The sequence below is a fragment of the Anser cygnoides genome, chromosome 2 (genome assembly GCF_040182565.1).
Source record: "Anser cygnoides isolate HZ-2024a breed goose chromosome 2, Taihu_goose_T2T_genome, whole genome shotgun sequence".
In the NCBI taxonomy this organism is placed as follows: Eukaryota; Metazoa; Chordata; class Aves; order Anseriformes; family Anatidae; genus Anser; species Anser cygnoides.
In genome coordinates, this window is record NC_089874.1 from 163,200,161 (window position 1) to 163,218,535 (window position 18,375).

General features: G+C 69.7%; 2 protein-coding genes across 2 annotated transcripts in view; one reads left to right on the plus strand and one right to left on the minus strand.

Moving 5' to 3' along the window:
- The window catches only part of BOP1 (BOP1 ribosomal biogenesis factor), a 54,080-nt gene that overhangs the window by 26,891 nt on the left and 8,814 nt on the right, over positions 1 to 18,375 (plus strand). The gene's annotated exons all lie outside the window — the stretch shown is intronic.
- On the minus strand, positions 5,603 to 13,772 carry SCX (scleraxis bHLH transcription factor). Its single transcript, XM_048052591.2, has 2 exons — positions 13,001 to 13,772; positions 5,603 to 5,786 (listed from the first exon to the last, which is right to left on the minus strand). The coding sequence occupies exons 1-2, from the start codon at positions 13,517 to 13,519 to the stop codon at positions 5,748 to 5,750; spliced, it is 558 nt and encodes a 185-aa protein (XP_047908548.1). The 5' UTR covers positions 13,520 to 13,772; the 3' UTR covers positions 5,603 to 5,747.

An 18,375-nucleotide genomic window follows, 5' to 3' on the forward strand; every position in this document is an offset into this window, starting at 1 on the left:
TGCCGTGCCTCCTCCGGGCCCCGGGGACGTGCAGGGGGCACGAGCATGGCGGCAGCACGGCCCCGCGCGCCTGGGCGGGCACGGCCCCCTCCCCCAGCCATCTGCGGGTTCCTGCAGGATTAAGAGGAGGAAATCTGGAATTGGGTTACTCTCAATATTGAACCTGCCATTACGATGGTTTTTATTTTGCTCCGTTCCGATCGAATTGGATGCAGCCCGCTTTTTAGCCCTTAATGGCTTGGCTTTGAGAATTTCCTTCAAAATTACACCGCTGGCTTCCTGTTCTCAGAGCTCCCCGGAGCCCCGCAGCCATGCGGAATGGCCGGGGAAACCGATCCCCCCCGGAGCCGAGCTGGGGCGTTCGCGTCCTGCCGTGCCTGGGGCTGCGCGCGGCACCTCTGGGCTTCCTTCTCTTCCTTCCCTGCCCATTTCGCTCACCCCCCGGGGCCAGGGCTGAGCCTGGTAAGCAGTTAGTGCGTGCCTGCACGAGGAGACATCCCCGTGGCGCAGCTCTCCCCGTCTCGCTGGGCTGTGGGGCAAGGAGGAAGCAGGGCCCGTCGGGCCGGGCACTGCGGTTCCCGCATCTGGAGCGGTCCCTGGGGCTGGCGAGACCCGGCTCTGCTTTCCTGAACCCCGCGTGTAAATCCTTGTGTGCTGGCAGGCTGCGGTCTCACCTGACACCCCAAATCCTTGATCCCGGCTCCCATGTGCCCTGCGGTTCCCCCAGGACGGCTCTCGGCTGGGCGCAGCGTGCAGCATCCCCCTGATTTTCTGGAGCCGTTTTTCCCTTCCTGGTGGGTGCGGGAGATGAACGGGTGGGAGCTGAAGCCAAACGGGCCTGGGAGCGTGCGGGGGTGGCGAGGTTTCTCCCCGGAGGGCAGGTTTCTGGAGACAGCTCCTTACAGGAAGGGGCTGCTTCATCTCTTTGTCCTTTCCCACTCGTGGCAAAGAGGCGGACGGGTCTCCGTCTGCCCCGAGGCGTTCAGGCCCAAGGGGACAGGCGATGCCCCGCGGTGCTGCTGCATCTGGCCCTGCCTGCGCCCGAGGAGCTGCAGCTCCTCCCTGCCGGCCTGCTGGCACCGCGCACCTCGGCTCCGTGCTCCTAACGCTGAGCTGCGGTGGGGCTGGGGCAGGAGCAGCCCCCAGGGCGTATCGTGGGGCTCAGTGGGTCCCACCCGGGGAAGGCATCAGGGCACGCACTGCCGCGGGGTGCGGGGCCGAGCCTCAGAGGTGTGGGGAAGCGGGGCGCTGCGAGCCCCTGGGGGGGCCGGGCGAGGGGCCGGGGGGTGCCCGAGCTCTCCGGCCCCTGCAGCTGGGCAGCCCGGCTGCTCGGGGGCTGCCGCACGCCCCAGGCAGGCCTGCTTCCCCAGGAAGGTGTGTTTAAAGACCCCTTTCCTTTCTTCTCCGGGACCTCTTTAAGGCTTTACTAGCTAACCTATAATTTTCACCTGCATTATTTTAATAGCCCGCCAGCTGCACGCGTTGCCGCGGGGCGGGGGCGCGGGGGCCAGGGGAGGTGTATGGAAGCGATTGGGAGCAGCAGCGGCTGCAGCCACGTGCAGGCTCCCGTCCCGAGCACAGCAGCGTGCGGGGACACCGGGGGCTGTGCGTCCTGCATCGGGGACCTCGCGCCCCGAGCTGCCCGGTCCACGTCTCCCCAGGGCTCCCGGGGCGAGGGCGCCAGGCCGAGCCTCTGCACACCCACCCATGGCTGAGGTCGGGTGTTTCAGCCACGGCGGGCCAGCAGAGGCTGGGCTGGGAGCCGGGAGGGGACGTGGGGACAAGCTGGGCTGGGGGCAGACAGGGTCGGCAGAGCCCCATGCTCTGGGCTGCCAGGTGCCGGCGTGCCACGAGGCCGGCGGGACTCTTTGGTCACTGCCAGGCAGCGCGGTCGCCTGGGGAGCTCGGGGCTGAGCCAGGGCACGGCTGCGAGGGGCAGGAACCGGCAGCGGGGCTGGCGGCGGCTCCGTGCCGGGCTGCTGCCGGTGTTTGGTGTCCCCGGTCCCCTCCGGAGCGTGACAAGGAGCAGACGTGCAGGGGCGATGCAGCGTGCGGCACCAGGAGGGACCTGGGGGCTGTGGTACCCCCGTCTGCACCCCCTGGGTGAAGCTCGCCTCGCCAGGACCGCGTCGGAGGCAGCGTTCGCTGCCGGGTGCGCGAGGCGGGGCGGCGTGCTGTGGGTTGACTTTGTGCTGGCGTGCAGAGCTCTGCTGCCGCGGGAGACGCGGTGCCAGGGCTCTGGGGGCTGGCAGCGGGCACAGGTAGCGCGGCGCAGAGCCGCCTTCAGCAGAGCTTTGTTTGTGCTAAATTAAACACTCGTCGTGCCTCATTAGCTCCTGTCTCCAGCAGGGTGGTTTCGATGAGCATTTCTGCCTCGAGGCGAGGAAGGTGGCGGGCGCTGGTGGCTCCCAGCCTCAGCTCGGGCGCTGTCGGAGCGCAGGGCAGCACCGCCGTGGGACGCCCCAGCTTGGTTCCTGGCCAGAGGCTGAAATGTGCCCCCGTGTCGAGCCGACAGCCTCTGGGCATCGCGAGCGGAGAGGTCTGGGGGTCGCCGCCCTCGCAGCAGGGGTTTCCCAGCTCTCGGTCCCTTCGCCTGCTTGCACCTCGTCTGTTCCGTTTCCCTGCTCCCAGCTCTGCCTCCGGGCTGGCAGCCGTGCCCATGGCCGCGGGTTGGTCGCACACACGGGGCTGGGGGCGATGGAGCTCCCTGGGGGTGTCCCGGTGCCCGTGCCAGGCTGCTTCGGTCCCCGGTCACCTCGTCGCTGCCTGCTCAGCCCCTGTGGCGGTGCGCTCCTGCCACCACCCCCTTCTGGGCAGCCGTGCAAATGCCGAAAGAAGCCGGTGCCAGGGGCTGAAGGCAGGGGCTGGGCTGCACCAGGGGCGAGGAGCGGAGCTGCGGTGCCCAGGGCTGGGGCAAGAGCCTCTGGCTTGCAGCCAGTCCCACGGGGGTGGCTCTAGAGAGGAGCTGCTGCCCGTCGCCCCGTCCCCCGAACTGGCAGACCGGGGCAGGCGTGCGCATCCCGGAGCTACCTGTGACTTCACAGAGCAAAAATGTGCTGGAAAATTGCTCGGCGCCCGGGCAGGCCCTATCGCACAGCTGAGAGCAATTGCCGCACGGCTCTGCGCGGACGTCCGCCCGTCCCCTGGCACCGGCCAGGGAGCGGAAACGGTCTCCAGAGCCGTGCGTGTTCCTGCCGGTCCCGGGAGGTTTCCCCCCCGCAGGGTGCGTGCGTCAGAGCCGGGCAGGGAGGTGAGCGGCCGCACCGGGGAGCGATGGCATCGCACCCGGCGCCGCGGGCAGGAGGGCACATCCATCCGCACGCGGTCTGTCCAGAGCCGGCTGCTGCCTGCGGCACAGCTGCAAGATGCTGTGAAACCCGGGGGGGCTGCGTCCCCCGCAGCAGTGCCTGCACGTCCCTTTCCCTGGTTTTTTTCCCCTCGCCACCCCGGCAGCACACGCGCTGGCGGTGGCAGGCAGGGGGAGGAAGGCTGCGGGAGCCCCGGTGCGTGCGGCACCGAGCGGGAGCAGCCCTCCTCCTCCTCCGCTGCCCGAGGCTGCGGCCGGTGCCTTCCGCACCGCGTTGGTGCCGAGCTGCGGCACGGGCAGGCACCGGCACCCTCCCGCCAGGTGCGCGCTAAGGCGACCTGCACTGCCGTGCCGTGCGTTTGGGTGCTTGAGGACCCTGTCCCTGCGTGACCGCAGCAGCCCCGGTGTGGGTGGGGACGAGTTGGCAGCGTCCCCTGGAACCGGCGAAGCATCGTCTAAGTGCTGAGTGTTACGACCTCATCTGCGGGACCCGAAAGGGCTCCACTGAAGCTTTCCTCCCCAGCGCCTCCGAAGTGCGCTTTAAAAGCGTCCGTCACTGCTCGTGCGTGCCTTTGTCCTGCCTGAGAGGCAGGGAGGCTTTCCAAACCCCTTTCTCCAGCTCCGAGACCACTAGTGTTGAAATTAAAAATGCAAAAATTCCCTCTGTGCAGAGCAGAGCACTTCCAAACCCTCGCGTGAAGCCCCCGTGCCCAGCCCAGCTCCCTGTGAGGGCAGCGCCGGACGCACCCAGCCCGCGGCCCCGTACCCGAGCCGCTCGGTGCCTCCGGACCCTGCGGCACGGAACGGAGCGGCCTCTGCCCGCTGCCCTAACTGGGGGCTGAGGCCGGGCCGTGCTGCTCCGGCACGAGCTGCTCCGACCTCGACATGTCCGATGGCCGTGCCGAGGGGCTGGGGAGCCTTCCCACCCCGGTGGCCCTCAGCACAGCCCTTGCCCGCCCTGAGCCTGGGGACGTCCCCCCGCAGCCCGTGGCCCAGCGGGGGCACGGCTCCATGTGTCCCGTTCCCTGCGGAGCTGCCGGGCCTGGGAGGAGCCGGATGCCAGGGCAGGGCACCCGCCGGCCTCCCCGCGCTCCCCTCGCTGTCCCTGGCTGTCCTGTCCCTGGCTGCCCCGGCCGGGAGGTGCCGCACAGCACCCTGCAGTTCCGGGCTGGGCTCCTCCGCACAGCGGGCGCTCACCAGGGGTGTCCCGGTCTGCGTTTGCTTTAGGGCCCACTCCGTGCACGCGAGGAGGACAGAGGTGATGGCCGCGCTCTTTTCGCTGGGTATCCAACACCCCCAGGTCCCTGGGGCTCCTCCACGCACCCCCTCCTCCATCCCCTGCCGTCCCCACCCCAGTGCTGGGGGTTCGCTCGCGCCTCCAGCGTTGCTCCGAGCCTCGTCCCGCGGGCCCCACGCCCCAGACCCGCAGGCACCGGGCTCAGCCCCCAGCAGGGACTCAGCTTCACTCCATCCTGCGCACTTTATAGCCTCGGGCCGCCGTTTTGGTGACGTTAGGACGGAGCGTTTCATTGCCCTGCAGCCAGGGGCCCATGAAATCGCCGAGCAAGCCCTGCCTGGGGGAGCGCGGCCCAGCGCTGAGCTCGTTGCGCCGTGTGTAATTTATTTCCCCAGGAAGCCCGGCTCAGCTGCAGCATCTGGTGTGCAGAGTCCCTGCCTTTTACCTGCTCCTCCAGCTGGGCTCCGGCATGGCACAGGGGGTCGGTGCTCGCCCCGGTGCCGGTGCTGGGGGAACGGAGCTCGAGCTGCGGCTCCGTCGCTCGCTGACCGACGGCACCGGCAGCCGGAGCAGGGGAGCGAACGCGGTGAGGGCGAGAAGGAACGGTGAGGGTCTGGAAGGAAGGAGGCTGCGGCCCTCGGGCTGAACCATACTCACTTTTAATTATACAAGTTGCTCAGGCTTTATATTATCATATCAATGACATGAAACACCAGCATGTATTGATTAAACTCAACAAATGCAGCACCCCAGGACTCAGAGTTCAGGGGATGGCGTGGCTCAAAGCTGGAGGGGACGAGGGGAGCGGGCCGGTCCCGGCAGCGGCTTCCCCAGCGCTGCTCGGTCCGAGCGGGGCGGGCACGTCCAGGCACCGGCTCCCCCGGGAGCAGCCGCCCGGGCACCCGCAGGGGTTGGGGCCGGGACCCCCGGTCCAGGGAGCGCCGGGGCGTCCCCGCGACTGGCGCTGCTCCGGCCCCACGGAGTCCTGCCGCCCCCGCGGCCGCCTCCCGTCGGCGGCCACCCCTCCGGCCGCTCCCCAGGCACGCGTCCGGTCGGGGCAAGGTCCCGTGGGTGACGCCGTGCGGCCGTCCCCAGCAGCAGGGTGAAGGCGGGAGTGTCCGTGGCTGTGGTTTTGTGTGTGTGGCTTTTCCATCCTTCCTCCTTCTGCTCCTCCGTGTCGTCCTTCCTGAAGAGTGGGATCATCTAGCTCCGAATCGCCGTCTTCCTGTCTCGGTCTTTACTCTGCAGAGAGGGGGAAGGCCGAGTTAAGAAAACACACCTGGGGCCGGGAGGTTTGCCAGCGCTGGCGGCGGCCGGGAGCCTCTCGCTCCCCCCCGCGCCGGTGCCTGGCAGGAGAGGCCGGCGGCAGCTCCGCACCCGCTCTTCCGAATCGTCGCCCCCCGCGTGTCCCAGGAGCCCGGGGGGGGTCTGCGGGACCGAGCCGTGCCTGCTGCAGAGCCCCGCTCCCGCAGGTGCTCCCACTGCCGCCCGCACCCCGGGGACACCGGGCGCTGCCGCCCCGCTCCCGCTCATCCTCCGCGGCGCTCTCCCGTGCAGCCGCCTTCCCCCCGAGCCCCCCCAGGACAGAAGCCTCTGCCCCCACCAAGGTGCAGGGGGCAGCGCCTGCCGCAGGGCTCCAGTCCCTGTCCCTGCACCCGTTGCTCCCGGGACCAGGACCGCCGTGCGCTCTGCCGAGGTGTCGAAAGCACCAACGCGTCCCCGTCCGTGTGTCGCCGTCCGCAGCCCGCGGCAAACTTGCTGCTAGCAGCAGTCCTCCCGGGCAGCCCCGCGGTGGCGGCCGGGCCGCGAGCCGGGCTTAGCAGCCCCGCACCACCGCCGGTTCCACCAGTACAACCGCTGCCACCACCACGAGTACCAGTACCGCCGGTACCACCAGCACCGCCACTGCCGCCACACCACAAACCAGCACCACCTGTACCAGCACCACCAGCACCACCGCTATCACCGCCACCAGCACCACCACCAGCACCGCCGCCACCGCCAGCACCACCAACCGCACCACGAACCGCCCCCAGCACCACCACTGCCGCCACGCACAGTGCCACCGGCACCGGTACCGCCCCGGGCAGGTGGGCGCAGGCAGGGCTGGTGCTTCCCGTTTCCAGTTTGCCAGGACTCGTGGCCGTCGGGGGCTGGGGGCTGGGGGACGTGCCCCTCTCCGTGCCGCGCGTGCCTTGCCAGCGTGGCCCGGCCGAGGCCGTGCCCGGGGCCGGCCCGCGGCGTGTTGGCGGTGCAGCCTCCCCCACGGCTGCACGTGCGGCCCCTGCTCTGACTCTTCCTTTGTTACCGGGGGTGGGGAGGGGAGGGGAAGGGGAGTTCAGCTCAGAAATGGTAAAATTAAATTTCCCAGATGTTCAGGCCCCAGGAGTTCTTGTGCTGTCTGGAGAGGAAATGGGGATTCGGAAAATCCCGCCTCATATTTTTTCCCCTATCACCTTGCCTTTCCGCTGCCATTAAGTGCAGCAGGAACAGTAAATTACAGGGCTGCGGAGCCGTCCCATCTTGTAGATACCGTGGGGGGAGCGGGGGACGGCGCCGGGCTCTGCCCCGGGCTCCGGCAGCGCTGCCCTGAGCGCGCGGGGCGCTGGGCGCAGAACCAGGGCAGCGTCCCGGGGGCACCCGGTGCGTGGCTCGGCTCTGCCCGTCCTGCTCGCCGCCCCACCGCCTAGCTCAGCACGGCAGGGAGGCAGCCATGGCAGGCAGGGGCTGCAGGGTCAGCAGCCCAGAGCCATCGCCCCGCTCCCGCTTCCCTCCCTCCGTCCCCATCCCAGCCCTGACTCAGGCTGCGAGTCCCTGGCCGGGAGCTGAGCCACGAGCCCACGGGTCAGGGGCCGGCGCGGTGCAGCCGGCGGTGACCTGGGTCCCAGCATTTTGGCAGGTCGCCGCCGTTCACCCACGCTCTGTTTAGCAAACCCCCTGGGATGCGTCCTCGTCCCCCGGTGTCCTCGCCCTCCTGGTGCCGCCGAGCTCCTGCGCCGATGGCCGAGGCTCAGCGTCAGCGCTGCCTCCCCGGAGCCTGGCCTCCGGCCTCTGCTGGCCTCATCTGTGCCGCGGGGCGCGGTGACGCCAGCCACGCTGGCAGGGCCCCTCGCCAGTCCCCGGGGTCCCTGCAGGCAGCCCCCGGCCTTGTGCGTCGCCCTTCCCAGGGTCCTGTCCTGGGACAGAGGAAGAGCCCCAGTCCTATTTCCCCTGCTGCAGCGTCGTGCCCGGTCCCCGCGAGGAGCCCCCTCCGGCTCCTTCAGGTGGGACAGGGCAGAGCTGTCCTCGCCCCTCCTGTCCTCACGTTCGGGAGGCTTCAGCACCGCTCTGCCCCGTGCCCCACGAGGGAGGTGAGGAGCCCGCTGCCCAGTGTCCCGCAGTGGGACAGGGGCTGCGTGCTGCGCCCTGCCAGCGCCCTGCAGCTCCCCACAGGCAGTGGGTGCAGGCGGGGGCAGTGGCAGGGGGCAGACCCGCAGGTCCCCTCCGGCAGCCTGCCCCGCGGTACCTCTGCCCCACGGCGATGGGCAGACCCGGGCACAAATCCTCGGCTTTGCCAGCTGGGCTGGGCCAGGGGCACGGTGCCCTTCGGCCCTGGCTGGGTGCAGAGCCCTGGTGCCCCGGACAGCCCCCGGCGCAGGGCAGCCCTCCTGGCCGTGCCTGGGACGAGGGGCAGGCCTGCAGGCTGGCAGGGCAGCGCCCCGAGCACCGGCGTTGTCCCGGCTCCAGCGGGATAAGGGAGGCTCGGCTGTCCTGGACCGGGCTCATCCTGAGCCCCGTGGCCCCTTCGGAGTGCTCGGGGCCAGGACTGTGTCCGTCCCTGCAGACAGAGCCGTGGGGAAGCCCCCGGGGTGCGGGGTGCAGGAGGTGAGAGGTGGGAGCAGCGGGGCGTTGCTGCGGGGCTTTGCCCCCATCCCCCTGGCTCCCCCTGTGACACCTTTCAGCTCCCCGGTGGTCTCAGTGCCCCCTCCCTGGTTTGCTCCCTTGCCAATGCGTGCTCCCGCTCCAGAAGTCAGCGTGCCCGACGCTGGACGCGTGTCCCTCGTTCCTTTATCAGCGTGCAGTCCTGGCACTGAGCTGGCTGAGCTGTCCCCGTGCCCCGTCCCCACGCTCTCCTGCCCCTCGGTCCCCTCCGCGACAGCTCTGCGCCACGCAGGCGGCGGGGCCGTGCGTGTGGTGAGGGCTGCGGGCACGCAGAGCGCCGCGAGGGGCCCTGTCCCTGGGCACATCAGCAGGAGGCCGTGCTCGGATGTGGGCTTTGTGCTGAACTGGCCCCCGTCCTCCCCCCAGCCCAGGCTGCCCGAGTGCTGCCCCGCGCCGTGGCTGCTCCCAGCAGCCCTGCCACCCGACGCGCTCCCTGGAGGAGACGCAGCCACGGTTCCCCCACAGCGCCACGTGTCCCGGAGGGGACAGCACGGGCGGCACCCCCAGAGGAACCCAGGGGCTGGGGGGTGACGAGCCAGCTCTCATCCAGCACACCGTGGGGGCGGTCACGCCCCGCTCCCCGCCAGCTCTTGGTGGTGTCGGTGGTGACCGCTGCTCCCGGGCCCCGCGCACCGGCGGGGACGTGGCGTCCGCAGCCCTGCGCTCCCTGTCCCTGCGCCTGCCTGCAGCAACTGCCTGCATCTGCGCCTTGTGGCACCAGGAGCCGTCCCGTCCACCCGCACGTTGTCCTCGCGAGGGGAGCCGGGACCCCCGCCCGCAGGGTCGCAGGTCCCTGGTGATTAGGGACTGCCCCGTCCGTCCCTGCCACCTGCCTACGCGCGGTCCTGCAGCAACGTGCGCACGTGGCAAACGCGCTGCCCCTACCAGTACGGCCTCGCATCCCTCCTGCTCGCGCCCTGACTGGCGCAGTCCAACCCCCGAGTGGGTTTTGGCCTTTTAGTTAGAGCTGGGACTGGCACAAAGCCCAGCAGCCGCCCGCCTGGGCAGCCCCTCAGCAGGGCCTGGCCGTTCTCCAGCCAGCAGCGGACCCCTGCACATTTCTGGGGAGGCTTTATCCAGGGAGATGGCAGTGGTTTTGGCCAGGCAGGGAAAAGTCCCTGGGGGAAGGCGTCAGGATGCCAGGGCACGAGGCTGGGCTGTCACGCGGCGTGAATCCAGGCAAGCCCCGTGCCCGCCGAGGCGCCGCGCTGCCCGCAAGAGTGGGACGAGGCAAAGACCCAGCTCAGAAGAGCTTGCAGAAAGCGTGCTGCCACAGAACGCATGCTGTCGCCGTGTCCCTCGGGGTGCCACAGCAGCCTCAGCATCCCACCCGAGCCCTCATCCTGGCACCCCTCACCGCAGGGCTCCTGCAGGCTCGGGATGGGGACGGCGCAGGGCAGCGGGGAGGGCTGGGAGCCGGGCAGGCGCTGGGCCTTTTGGGGAGGAGGACGCTGCGGTCAGTCAGCTGCAGCAGCGCGGTGCGCGCCGAGATGTCTGCCGCTGCTGGCTGGCTCGGGGAGGGGCGGCACGGCACGGCACGGCACGGCACGGCGCGGCACGGCACGGCACGGCACGGCACGGCACGGCGTGGCGCGGCACAGCATGGTGCGGCACGGCACAGCACGGCACAGCGGTCTCCAAGCAGCTGGGGACAACCGGTGGCAGAGGGGCTCCTCAGGGCAGTAGCACGGGGGGGGCTTGCTCGGGAGCCCCATGAAGGGCATCCCTCACAAGGTTGCCCTAAGGAGCCCTTCCTGCGGCAAACCGGAGAGCCAGAGGCAGACAGGCGCCGCGGCGTGCGGTCGCGCTGGTCGAAGCGGCATCCGTACACGTAAGCACAACAGAGGCGGTGGAAAAGGGAACGCTGCTGGGTGGGGATGGACGGGGCGCTCTGACCTGCGCACCCGGCAGCGCAGGGCAAGCCGCGTTCCAGCACGGGCCGCCTGCTCCCTGTAACGCTCCGTGGGGAGCGAAGCCCCTGTGTCTGGGGGGGGTCTCGCCCTGCCTCCCCTGTGGGCAGGGGGTTGGAGCTGTGGGTGCTGCAGCTCCCGCGCACCAAGGCTGTGGGTGCTGGGTGAAGGTGCTGGCGCCCGTGGGTGGTGGCACGGCTTTGGGTGCGTGGCGTGGGCGAGCGGTGCCACGCGGGGCTGGCCTCCCCCGAGGGGCCGGCGGCTGCCGAGAGCCGGGGTCAGGGGCTGGGAGGTGCAGCTGCGCCGTGTTTGCAGCTCCAGAGGAGATTGCTTTCATTTCCTCGCCGTTTGTCAGAATGCCTTCCTGATAAAAGATGGTTTATTTTATTCGTTTAACACACAATAAAACCTATCGAGTTGTTATCTGCCTGTAAAATCTCAAGTACAGACCGAATGCGTAGGCAGGGTCCGTGCAGTCCCAAAACTAGCCCACTTCTCAGCCAAACCGAAGGATCTCGTCCCCTTTGACCGCCGCTGGGCGCCCGGTCTCGGGGAGGTTTATCCAGAAGAGCTGCAGAAGGGAGGTGGCCGCCTGGGCCTGGGGTTCCTGCACCGCTTTGTCCTTCCCCTGCGCCTTGGCACGGGTCAGCCCTGGGGTTTGCTCCCGCACAGGAGCCTGAGCCAGGAGCGGGTGCAAAAGTGGCGATGGGGATTTATAGGAGCTGATGCAAAAGCGGCAACAGCAGCGAGGGAGGCGGAGGGCGCTCGATCTTTGAAGCTGATACCGGAGGTTTCCGAGCGGGCTGGCAGCTGCAAGTGGGGAATTTTCCAGGTCAGCCCTGCAGGAGCTTCCCCACCTGCAGCTTCTGTTTCTCGGCGGGGGTAACGCTGGCTCAGCTTGCAGGGGAGGCGGGCGAGGGTGGCACTGGGGCGCGAGGGCACTGCGCAGCCTGCGGGTTGCGTCCTTCACCCCCGGGGAGAGGTCGATGCTGGTGCTCGGGAAGGCCAAGGGCAGGGGAAGCGCTTGGTGCCTGTGGCCCGAGAGGGAAGAGCCCGTCTGCTCCTCTCGGGTGACCTAAGGGTGGTCGGTGTAAATCCTGGCAGAGAGAAGGGCTCCTCGCGGCGTTCCCTCCTGCCTGCGGGTCCCAGGTCAGTCTCCTGCTCGAGTGAGTTGGAAAGGACGCGCGAGGAGGATTAACGGGGTTTGGGGTTTTCCTGCTCTAAAATACTCAAGCTGTTGGAGTTTGCTCGTGGCTGGTTGTACCGCCACTGCTTCATGCTTAATGAGCCTTGAATCCTCCACAAAGACGTCTCCCTCCTCAGGACGTTACTCACTGGGGTTAAACGGGTTCAAGCGGTGGAGGAGCGTGCATGCACGGCTCGGGCGGCCGGCCCCCCGCCTCTGCCTCGGCTCCCCCGCTCGCCTTTACCTCTGGCCTGCCAGAGACCGTCTGCGACGTGCTGGAGACCGAGTGGATTTTAAAGCCCAGACACCCAGGGCTCAGCGCAGGCTCTGCCCGCCCCTGCTTCCCGAGCCCTCTCTTCTCCTTGGGCTTTGCGTGCATGAAGAGCCCCGAGCAAGGCTGCAGCCCCCGCCGCCCCTCGCTCCCTGCCCGCCGCTCTCGGGGCAGGTTTTGTGTCCCCTGCGCCACCAGAGATCTGCCGGGCTGGCAAGGACGTGCCAGGCAGGCTGTGGCTCTCGCCTCTCCCGGCCGGTGGCACTCACCCCAACATCCCCGCAGCCCCGCTGCACAGGGTGGGTTTCCAGGCGCCCCACTCCCCCTGCCCTCCGCGGGCAGCGATGCCCACGCCAGGCCCGGCAGCCCCCGTGGCCACGCTGGTGCCAGGCTGGCAGCCTCTGCTGGGAGCCCGGTCCTGGCACGAGGCCGCGCTGCCCGCAGGGGCACCGGGAGCACGGCGCTCCCCTGGGGGCACGGGGAAGTGGAGGATTCCCTGGGGAACGGGGCTGGCCGGGGCGTTACGGCTCCCATTCGCCTGGCGAGACCCGCCGGTGCCCATGGCCAGCAGGTTCCCGAGGGCTCATCCCCACGGTCCTCCGGGGTGCTCAGTGGCGCTCCCCCCATCCCTGCGGCCCCTTGGGCTCCCGGCACAGCCCCCAGGACCCAGGCCCTGCTCTGGCAGTGGACGCGGGGATCTGGCCACCGGCACCGAGGGGCTGAGAGCCGCGGCCGTGGCCAGCCCCACAACCAAGTCGCTCTCCCCTCTGCGCCTTCTGCCTGCGCTCCGCTGGAGCAGAGGTGCAGACTTTCCTGGCTCGCATCCTTCCCCTGTGCCTCCGATTTCCAGCTCCTAAAATCTCACCCTCAGAGGCTTTCCTGATCTCCTGTCCCTTCGCCTTTCGGCGTGCAGTGTTCGGAGGCAGCTGCTGGGGCTCGGGCACCAATCTGGACGGGGTAGAGGGAGGCACCATATTTTCCGTGCCTAGGTTTTGGGCTTGCTGACGGGCTCCGGCGCGCTCTCCTGCTCGTGCCTGCGCTGCTCCCGGGGCCGCCCTGTTGCCGTCCCCCTCTCCCTCTCCCACACCGTTCCGACGGCTCCGCTCCCCCGGCGTTCCCTAACCCCCCTCCGGCCGAAAGCCCCGCGGGACGGCGCGCGGCCACTCACCAGCTTCCTCTGGTTGCTGAGGCAGAAAGTGCAGATCTGTTTGGGCTGGGAGTTCTCGGTGTCGCGCGCGGGGGGGCTGCTGCCGCCGTGGTGGTAGAAGGCCGGGGTGGTGTGGCAGGGCTGCCCGTCCCCGCACGCCTCCCCCACCAGCAGCACGTTCCCCAGGTGGGAGATGTAGCTGGAGGCCAGTCTCAAGGTCTCGATCTTGGAGAGCTTCCTGTCGGCCGGCTCGGTGGGGATGAGCGTGCGGAGGGCGGTGAAGGCGGTGTTGACGCTGTTGGTGCGGTCACGCTCCCGCGCGTTGGCCGTGTGCCGCTGCCGGGGCTCCCTGCTGATCCGGTTGGGCTTCTTGCCGCTCCTCCGCTTGCCGGCCTTGAGGCCGTAGCCGTCGGCGTCCAGGTGGTAGGGCTTCTCGTCGGAGCCGGAGCTCTCGCTGCCGTTCTCCTCGTCCTCCGACAGCATGCTGATCTCGGGGTACAGGTACCGGCTGGGGGCCGAGCGCAGCATGGCAAAGGACATGGTGGGCCGCGCGCGCGGCGAGGGGCACCGGGGAGCCGCCTGGGGACCGCCGCCGACCTCCTCCTGCTGCGGGCGGCCTCAGCTCCGCTGGCGCATGCTGCGGCCCCGGCTCGGCTCGGGGGGCCCCGGGAAGGCTCCGGCTGGGAGGCGCCGCGGCGGGGGGGCCCCGGGCCCGGCTCCCCGCCAGCGCTCGCCGCGCGCAACGGGTTAAGGGCTCCTCACAGGCAGCGCTGCCGCTTCCCCTGCCGACACATGTGCATCTTAAGGCGCCGAGCGTGGCAGGAGCGGGGAGTTTTATAGCACCAGCAGTGGTCAGCCAGGCCCCTCCTCCGCGCAGCAGCCCCGCTCGCTCCCAGCCGCAGGCTCACGCCTACCTGAGCTCACCCTCCGTCCCGTCCCGTCCCGTCCCGGGGGGGCTTAACCCTTCCGGGCTCACTGGGGTCCTGCCCGCGGGCGGGGGCGGCCGCAGCCCCCCGGCAGCCGGCTCGAAGCACTTGTCGCCGTTCACCTGCCGGCCTGGGGCCTCGGCCAGCAAGGGTGGGCTGGGGCAGCCCCTCACCCGTGGGGCTGCGGGTGGGCGCAGGTCCCTGCTGGGGGTCCCGGGGACCCTGCCTGCTGAGGGGGGGGGGGCTGCTCAGCCCCACATGCCCAGGAGGTGGCCAGGGCTGGGGCCGCCTGCCCCAGGCGGGGGGGCTGCGGGTCAGGATTAGTCCCTGCAGGGAGAGCCCCCCCCCCCAGGGCTCGCCCCCCCTTCCCCACAGCCCAGCCGAATCCATCCTGCTGCTGCTAATGGGGCAGAGAGGGAGGAATTAACCCTTCAGGGGCTGCCCAGCACCACCCCGGCCGAGGCAGCAGCTCCCTGCTGGCACAGCCGGCTGCTCTCATTTTCCCCCCAGACATCTCCAGCCCCGTTAAGTCTCTACGGGCCGGGCAGACACATCCGGGCGCGGTGCCCGGTCCTGTCCCCGTAACCTCGTGGGCCTTGCTGAGCCCGCTGACGCCAGCACCTGCTTCAGCGCCGGACCTTGCAAACTGCCCCTGCTCCCCCCTGCACTCGTCCCGTACATGCCGGCGGCTCGACCAGAACCTCGGGGCACACAGCGGAGGCATCGAGCAGGGCCAGGCATCGGCTGCCGCTCGCGTGGGGCAGCCCGGGCTCCCCAGACCGTGACCAAAGGAAGCCAGGGCTTTCCGGTGCTTAACGGTGAGCGTGGGGCTTGGGGGAGACCCAGCCTCCGGTTTCTGCTCTGCGGGGCTCTTGGCTCAGTGGCGGCTTTGGGCAGGCTTGGTGCGGCCCCAGAGCCGCTTGATTTTATGGGGCAGGTCACGGGCTCGGGCACACAGAGGTGCCCCGAGGCTGCTCCAGAGCCTGCTGGCCCAGCTGCTGCCCTGCGTGCGCTGGGGCAGGGGGCGGGCAGGGAGGGTCGGCCCCGCTTACAGCCAGGCGCGGGGCAGTCCCTGCAGCCCCCCCAGCCGTGGAGCTGGCCCTGCGGTGTGGGGCTGGCACCCCGCACCCAGCCTGGGTCCCGCGAGCTGGGGCAGGCAGCGCTGTGCCCGTGGGCCGGCAGGGAGCTCCGTAACCTCCTAAAATGGGCTGCGGGAGCGGGGTGGCGCGGTGCTCGCGGCCAGCAGACCTTGCTGTCCCCGCACGGCACGGCCGTCCCCGCTCCGTGTGGGGCCGCACCGGGCAGCCTGGTGCTGCGCCGCTCGGACCCGGCCCCCTTCAGGTGCAGCTCGCAGGGCGATGGCCTCTCAGGCCAGCACGGTCCCCAGGGACGCGTGGTCCCAGCAGGGACCCGGGGACAGCTCCGCCACCCGTCCCTGCTGGCGCCTTTTTTCACCTTTGCAGCGTGCTGCCGCAGCTCATCAGCGGCCCCAGCAGCTCCTGGAATCCAAGCCACTGTCATCCCCTTCCACGGCGCTGGGCGCTCACCATGTGTGCTTTGGAAGCCCAGGCTCCTGTAGGCATCTGCTTTCGTTTAGCTCTGCTAATGATCCTGCTTTTCTCTAGCACCTTCCATCCAAGTGTAATCCCCAGGCTCTTTCCCTGCGCTGTCCTTCCTGGTGAGAAGCACGTCCGTATCCCTGCGGCCCAGCTCCGGGGAGGAGGAGGGGAAGGAGGAGGAGGAGGAGGAGGAATTAGGGGAGGAGAAGAAGGGGGAGGAGAGGCTGCAGCCCTCCTGCCCACGTAGGACGGATGGGTGGCAGCAGCCCCGTCCGCAGGTGACGCGCAGTGCTGGGCTCTGGCCAGAGCACCAGCCCTGACACTGGCTCAAGGTCCCGGTCTTAATTAAAGCAGAGGCATTTGGTGCCGGCGATCGTCCCAGCCCCCAGGCTCCGCAGCACTCCTGGCTTCCCGCAGCTCCTGTGATGTCCCGCTTTGGGCACCGTTCCCCAGCGCTGGCCGGCCGGCAGAGCGAGGTGCAGGCGCCTCGTCCTTGGGAGGCCGCGGCTGCACGGCACAGCCGAGGAGCCTGAGACTCCCCGCTGCGATCCGGCCCCTGCCCCAGTTTTATTACCTGGAGGTTTGGCCCGTCCGCCCGAAGTGACGCCGCTGCTCCGCTGCGGAGGTGCTGCCTGCAGCGCCCGCAGCCTCCCCTCTGCTCCCTGGGCCCCAGCGCTGGGCTGGGGGCAGCCGGGCGTTTCCTGAGCCCTCCCCAGTCTGCCAACCCCCGGGACGCTGCCCAGCTCCCCGCCAGCAGCCCCACGGCCCGTACAGGAGGGGGTCCTTGGGGTGCCCCTCTCCTGCAGCCCCCTGAGCCCAGGCTCTGTGAAGCTGCTCCCGCAGAGGGGCCCCGTGCTTGTGCCGGACCCCCGAGGACCCCGTGGGCAGCCTGCTTGGGTGCAGAGCGGCCTCCGGCCCTGCTGGGTGCCGGGTTGTGGCCACCCGCGGGGCCATCGAGCTCTCCTCCTGCAGCCCCCGCAGCCCCCAGCCCTCCAGCACCTGCCCGCTGCCCCCGGGGCGTGGAGGGCGCGATGGCTGATGGCTGCGCTTGCCCCGTCCCCTTTCTCCTCCACGTGGACCGGATATTTTCAAGAAAAGAATCTTTCCTACGACGCTCTCCAGCTGCCAGGAATGTGCGTCTAGGAATGCCCAGGGCCCATCCAAGAACAACTTCCAGACGTGAGGCTGAGTGACGGCAGTCCCTCGCGCCGGGGCTCCAGACTCCCCCGCGCTCGCTCGCGGGACGCGGCTCGCCGGAGGCGATGTGTTAACGACACGGGAGGCAGCCCAGCGAGCCGAGCCGAGCCGAGTGGGTGGGTGGGAGGGGAGCGAGGGGGAGGGACGGGGCCGCAGCTACCGGGCTGCCTCGCACCGCTGGAAGCTCTGTCTGGGAGGAATTTTCTCCTTCCTCCCTGCCGCAGGGCTGGGGGGACGGGGAGCACGCTCTGGCGTGGGGCAGCCCAGGCGTTGTGCGTCCCTGCGGGATTTTGTGGGGGCTGCCGACCTGCCTGGTGGCACCGTCAGCGCTCGGGGGTCTGCTCCCTGCTGGAGGACAGCCAGAGCTGGGGGCACCGCGCGGGGCCTCCCCGTGGTCCCTGGGGGGTGTCCGTGCCAGGCACGTAGCGCCATGGATGGGGCGAGCCCCTGGGGCATCCTGGTGGCGCTGAGCCCGTCTTGTCCCAGCCGTGCCGGAGGTGCAGCCCGGGCAGTGCCGCACGGGGCAGCGCCAGGTTCGGCCCCGCACGCCCTGGCAGCCTGACGCCGAGGCGCGCGCCGTCGGGGCCAGCACCGCCTGAGCAGACACGGGACCCTGGGGCTCGTGTTGGAGGGGAAAATGTTCCAGGCCTGATGTGATCCTGTTTGTCCTCCTGGCAAGAGCTTCGCCCAGGGATTCCTGCGTCAAGTCCGCAGCTCCTGGCGGAGCTGGAGCTGGCCTTCGGGAAGAGACGCCCAGTCTGGGCTTCCAGGCTCCAGGCCCGGCAGCGCTCCCCGCGCAGCAGCCCGGGCCGGTAAAAACCCACGCCTGCTCCTACGCCGGCTGCGGGCTGCAGCTCGCCCTGCTGCACGGCTGGAGCCACCCCCCTGCACATCCTTCCCCGGGCAGGTGGAGCTGGAGAGGATGTGCGTCGAGACGAGGAGGGCGTCACGCAGGGAACAGCTGAGAGAAAGCAAAGCTGCTCTTGGCCGTAGAGCCCAGAGGGGGAATCTGCATCCCTGCCCCTGCACCCGGGCATCTGTTGGTCCTTGTGGGCTGCAGATCCTGTAGTGCCCCCTCGGTCTGCCCCATCTCGGTCAGATGCACCTAGCGCTGCGCAGCCCCAGCGGAGCCACCACGGCTCCGGCATCAACGCCCGCAGGCTCCGCTGGGGCTGCCGCGTGCCCCCTGCCCGGCCTGGGGAGCCCCTGCCTGGCTCCGTGCCACGTGTGTGGCACTGCTGGAGTGTCCCTGGCCTTGCTGCTGCCAGTGGGGACTTCTGCACCTGACTGAGCCGTGAAGCAGTGAGGGCACGTGGGTGTGCTGCTCTGGGAGCACGTGCTGCTGGTGGAAGTGTGTCGGGGCGCAGCCAGACAGACGGCCCTACATCTCCACGACAGACGGCCCTACATCCCCGTGACAGACGGTGGTACCTCTCCGTGCCTCGCAGCGCTGCGTGGGCGCCTCGGTGTGAAGCTCGGTGCTAGAACAGGGGCTGCGCCAAGCCCCGGCTGTCCCTGGCCCCCTCGCACTCCCCCAGCTCCAGGAGCAGGTGCTGGATGGAGCCCTGAGCGTGGGGACGCCCACGGGCAGGTGGCTGCAGAGCCTGGAGCGCCCTGAGCACTCCTGGATAGTGGCTTTCCTGCGGCTGACCGTGCTTTGAGGCTTGCAGAGCCGATGTCCCAGTGTCCGTCTGTCCGCACCAGCAGCGAGCAG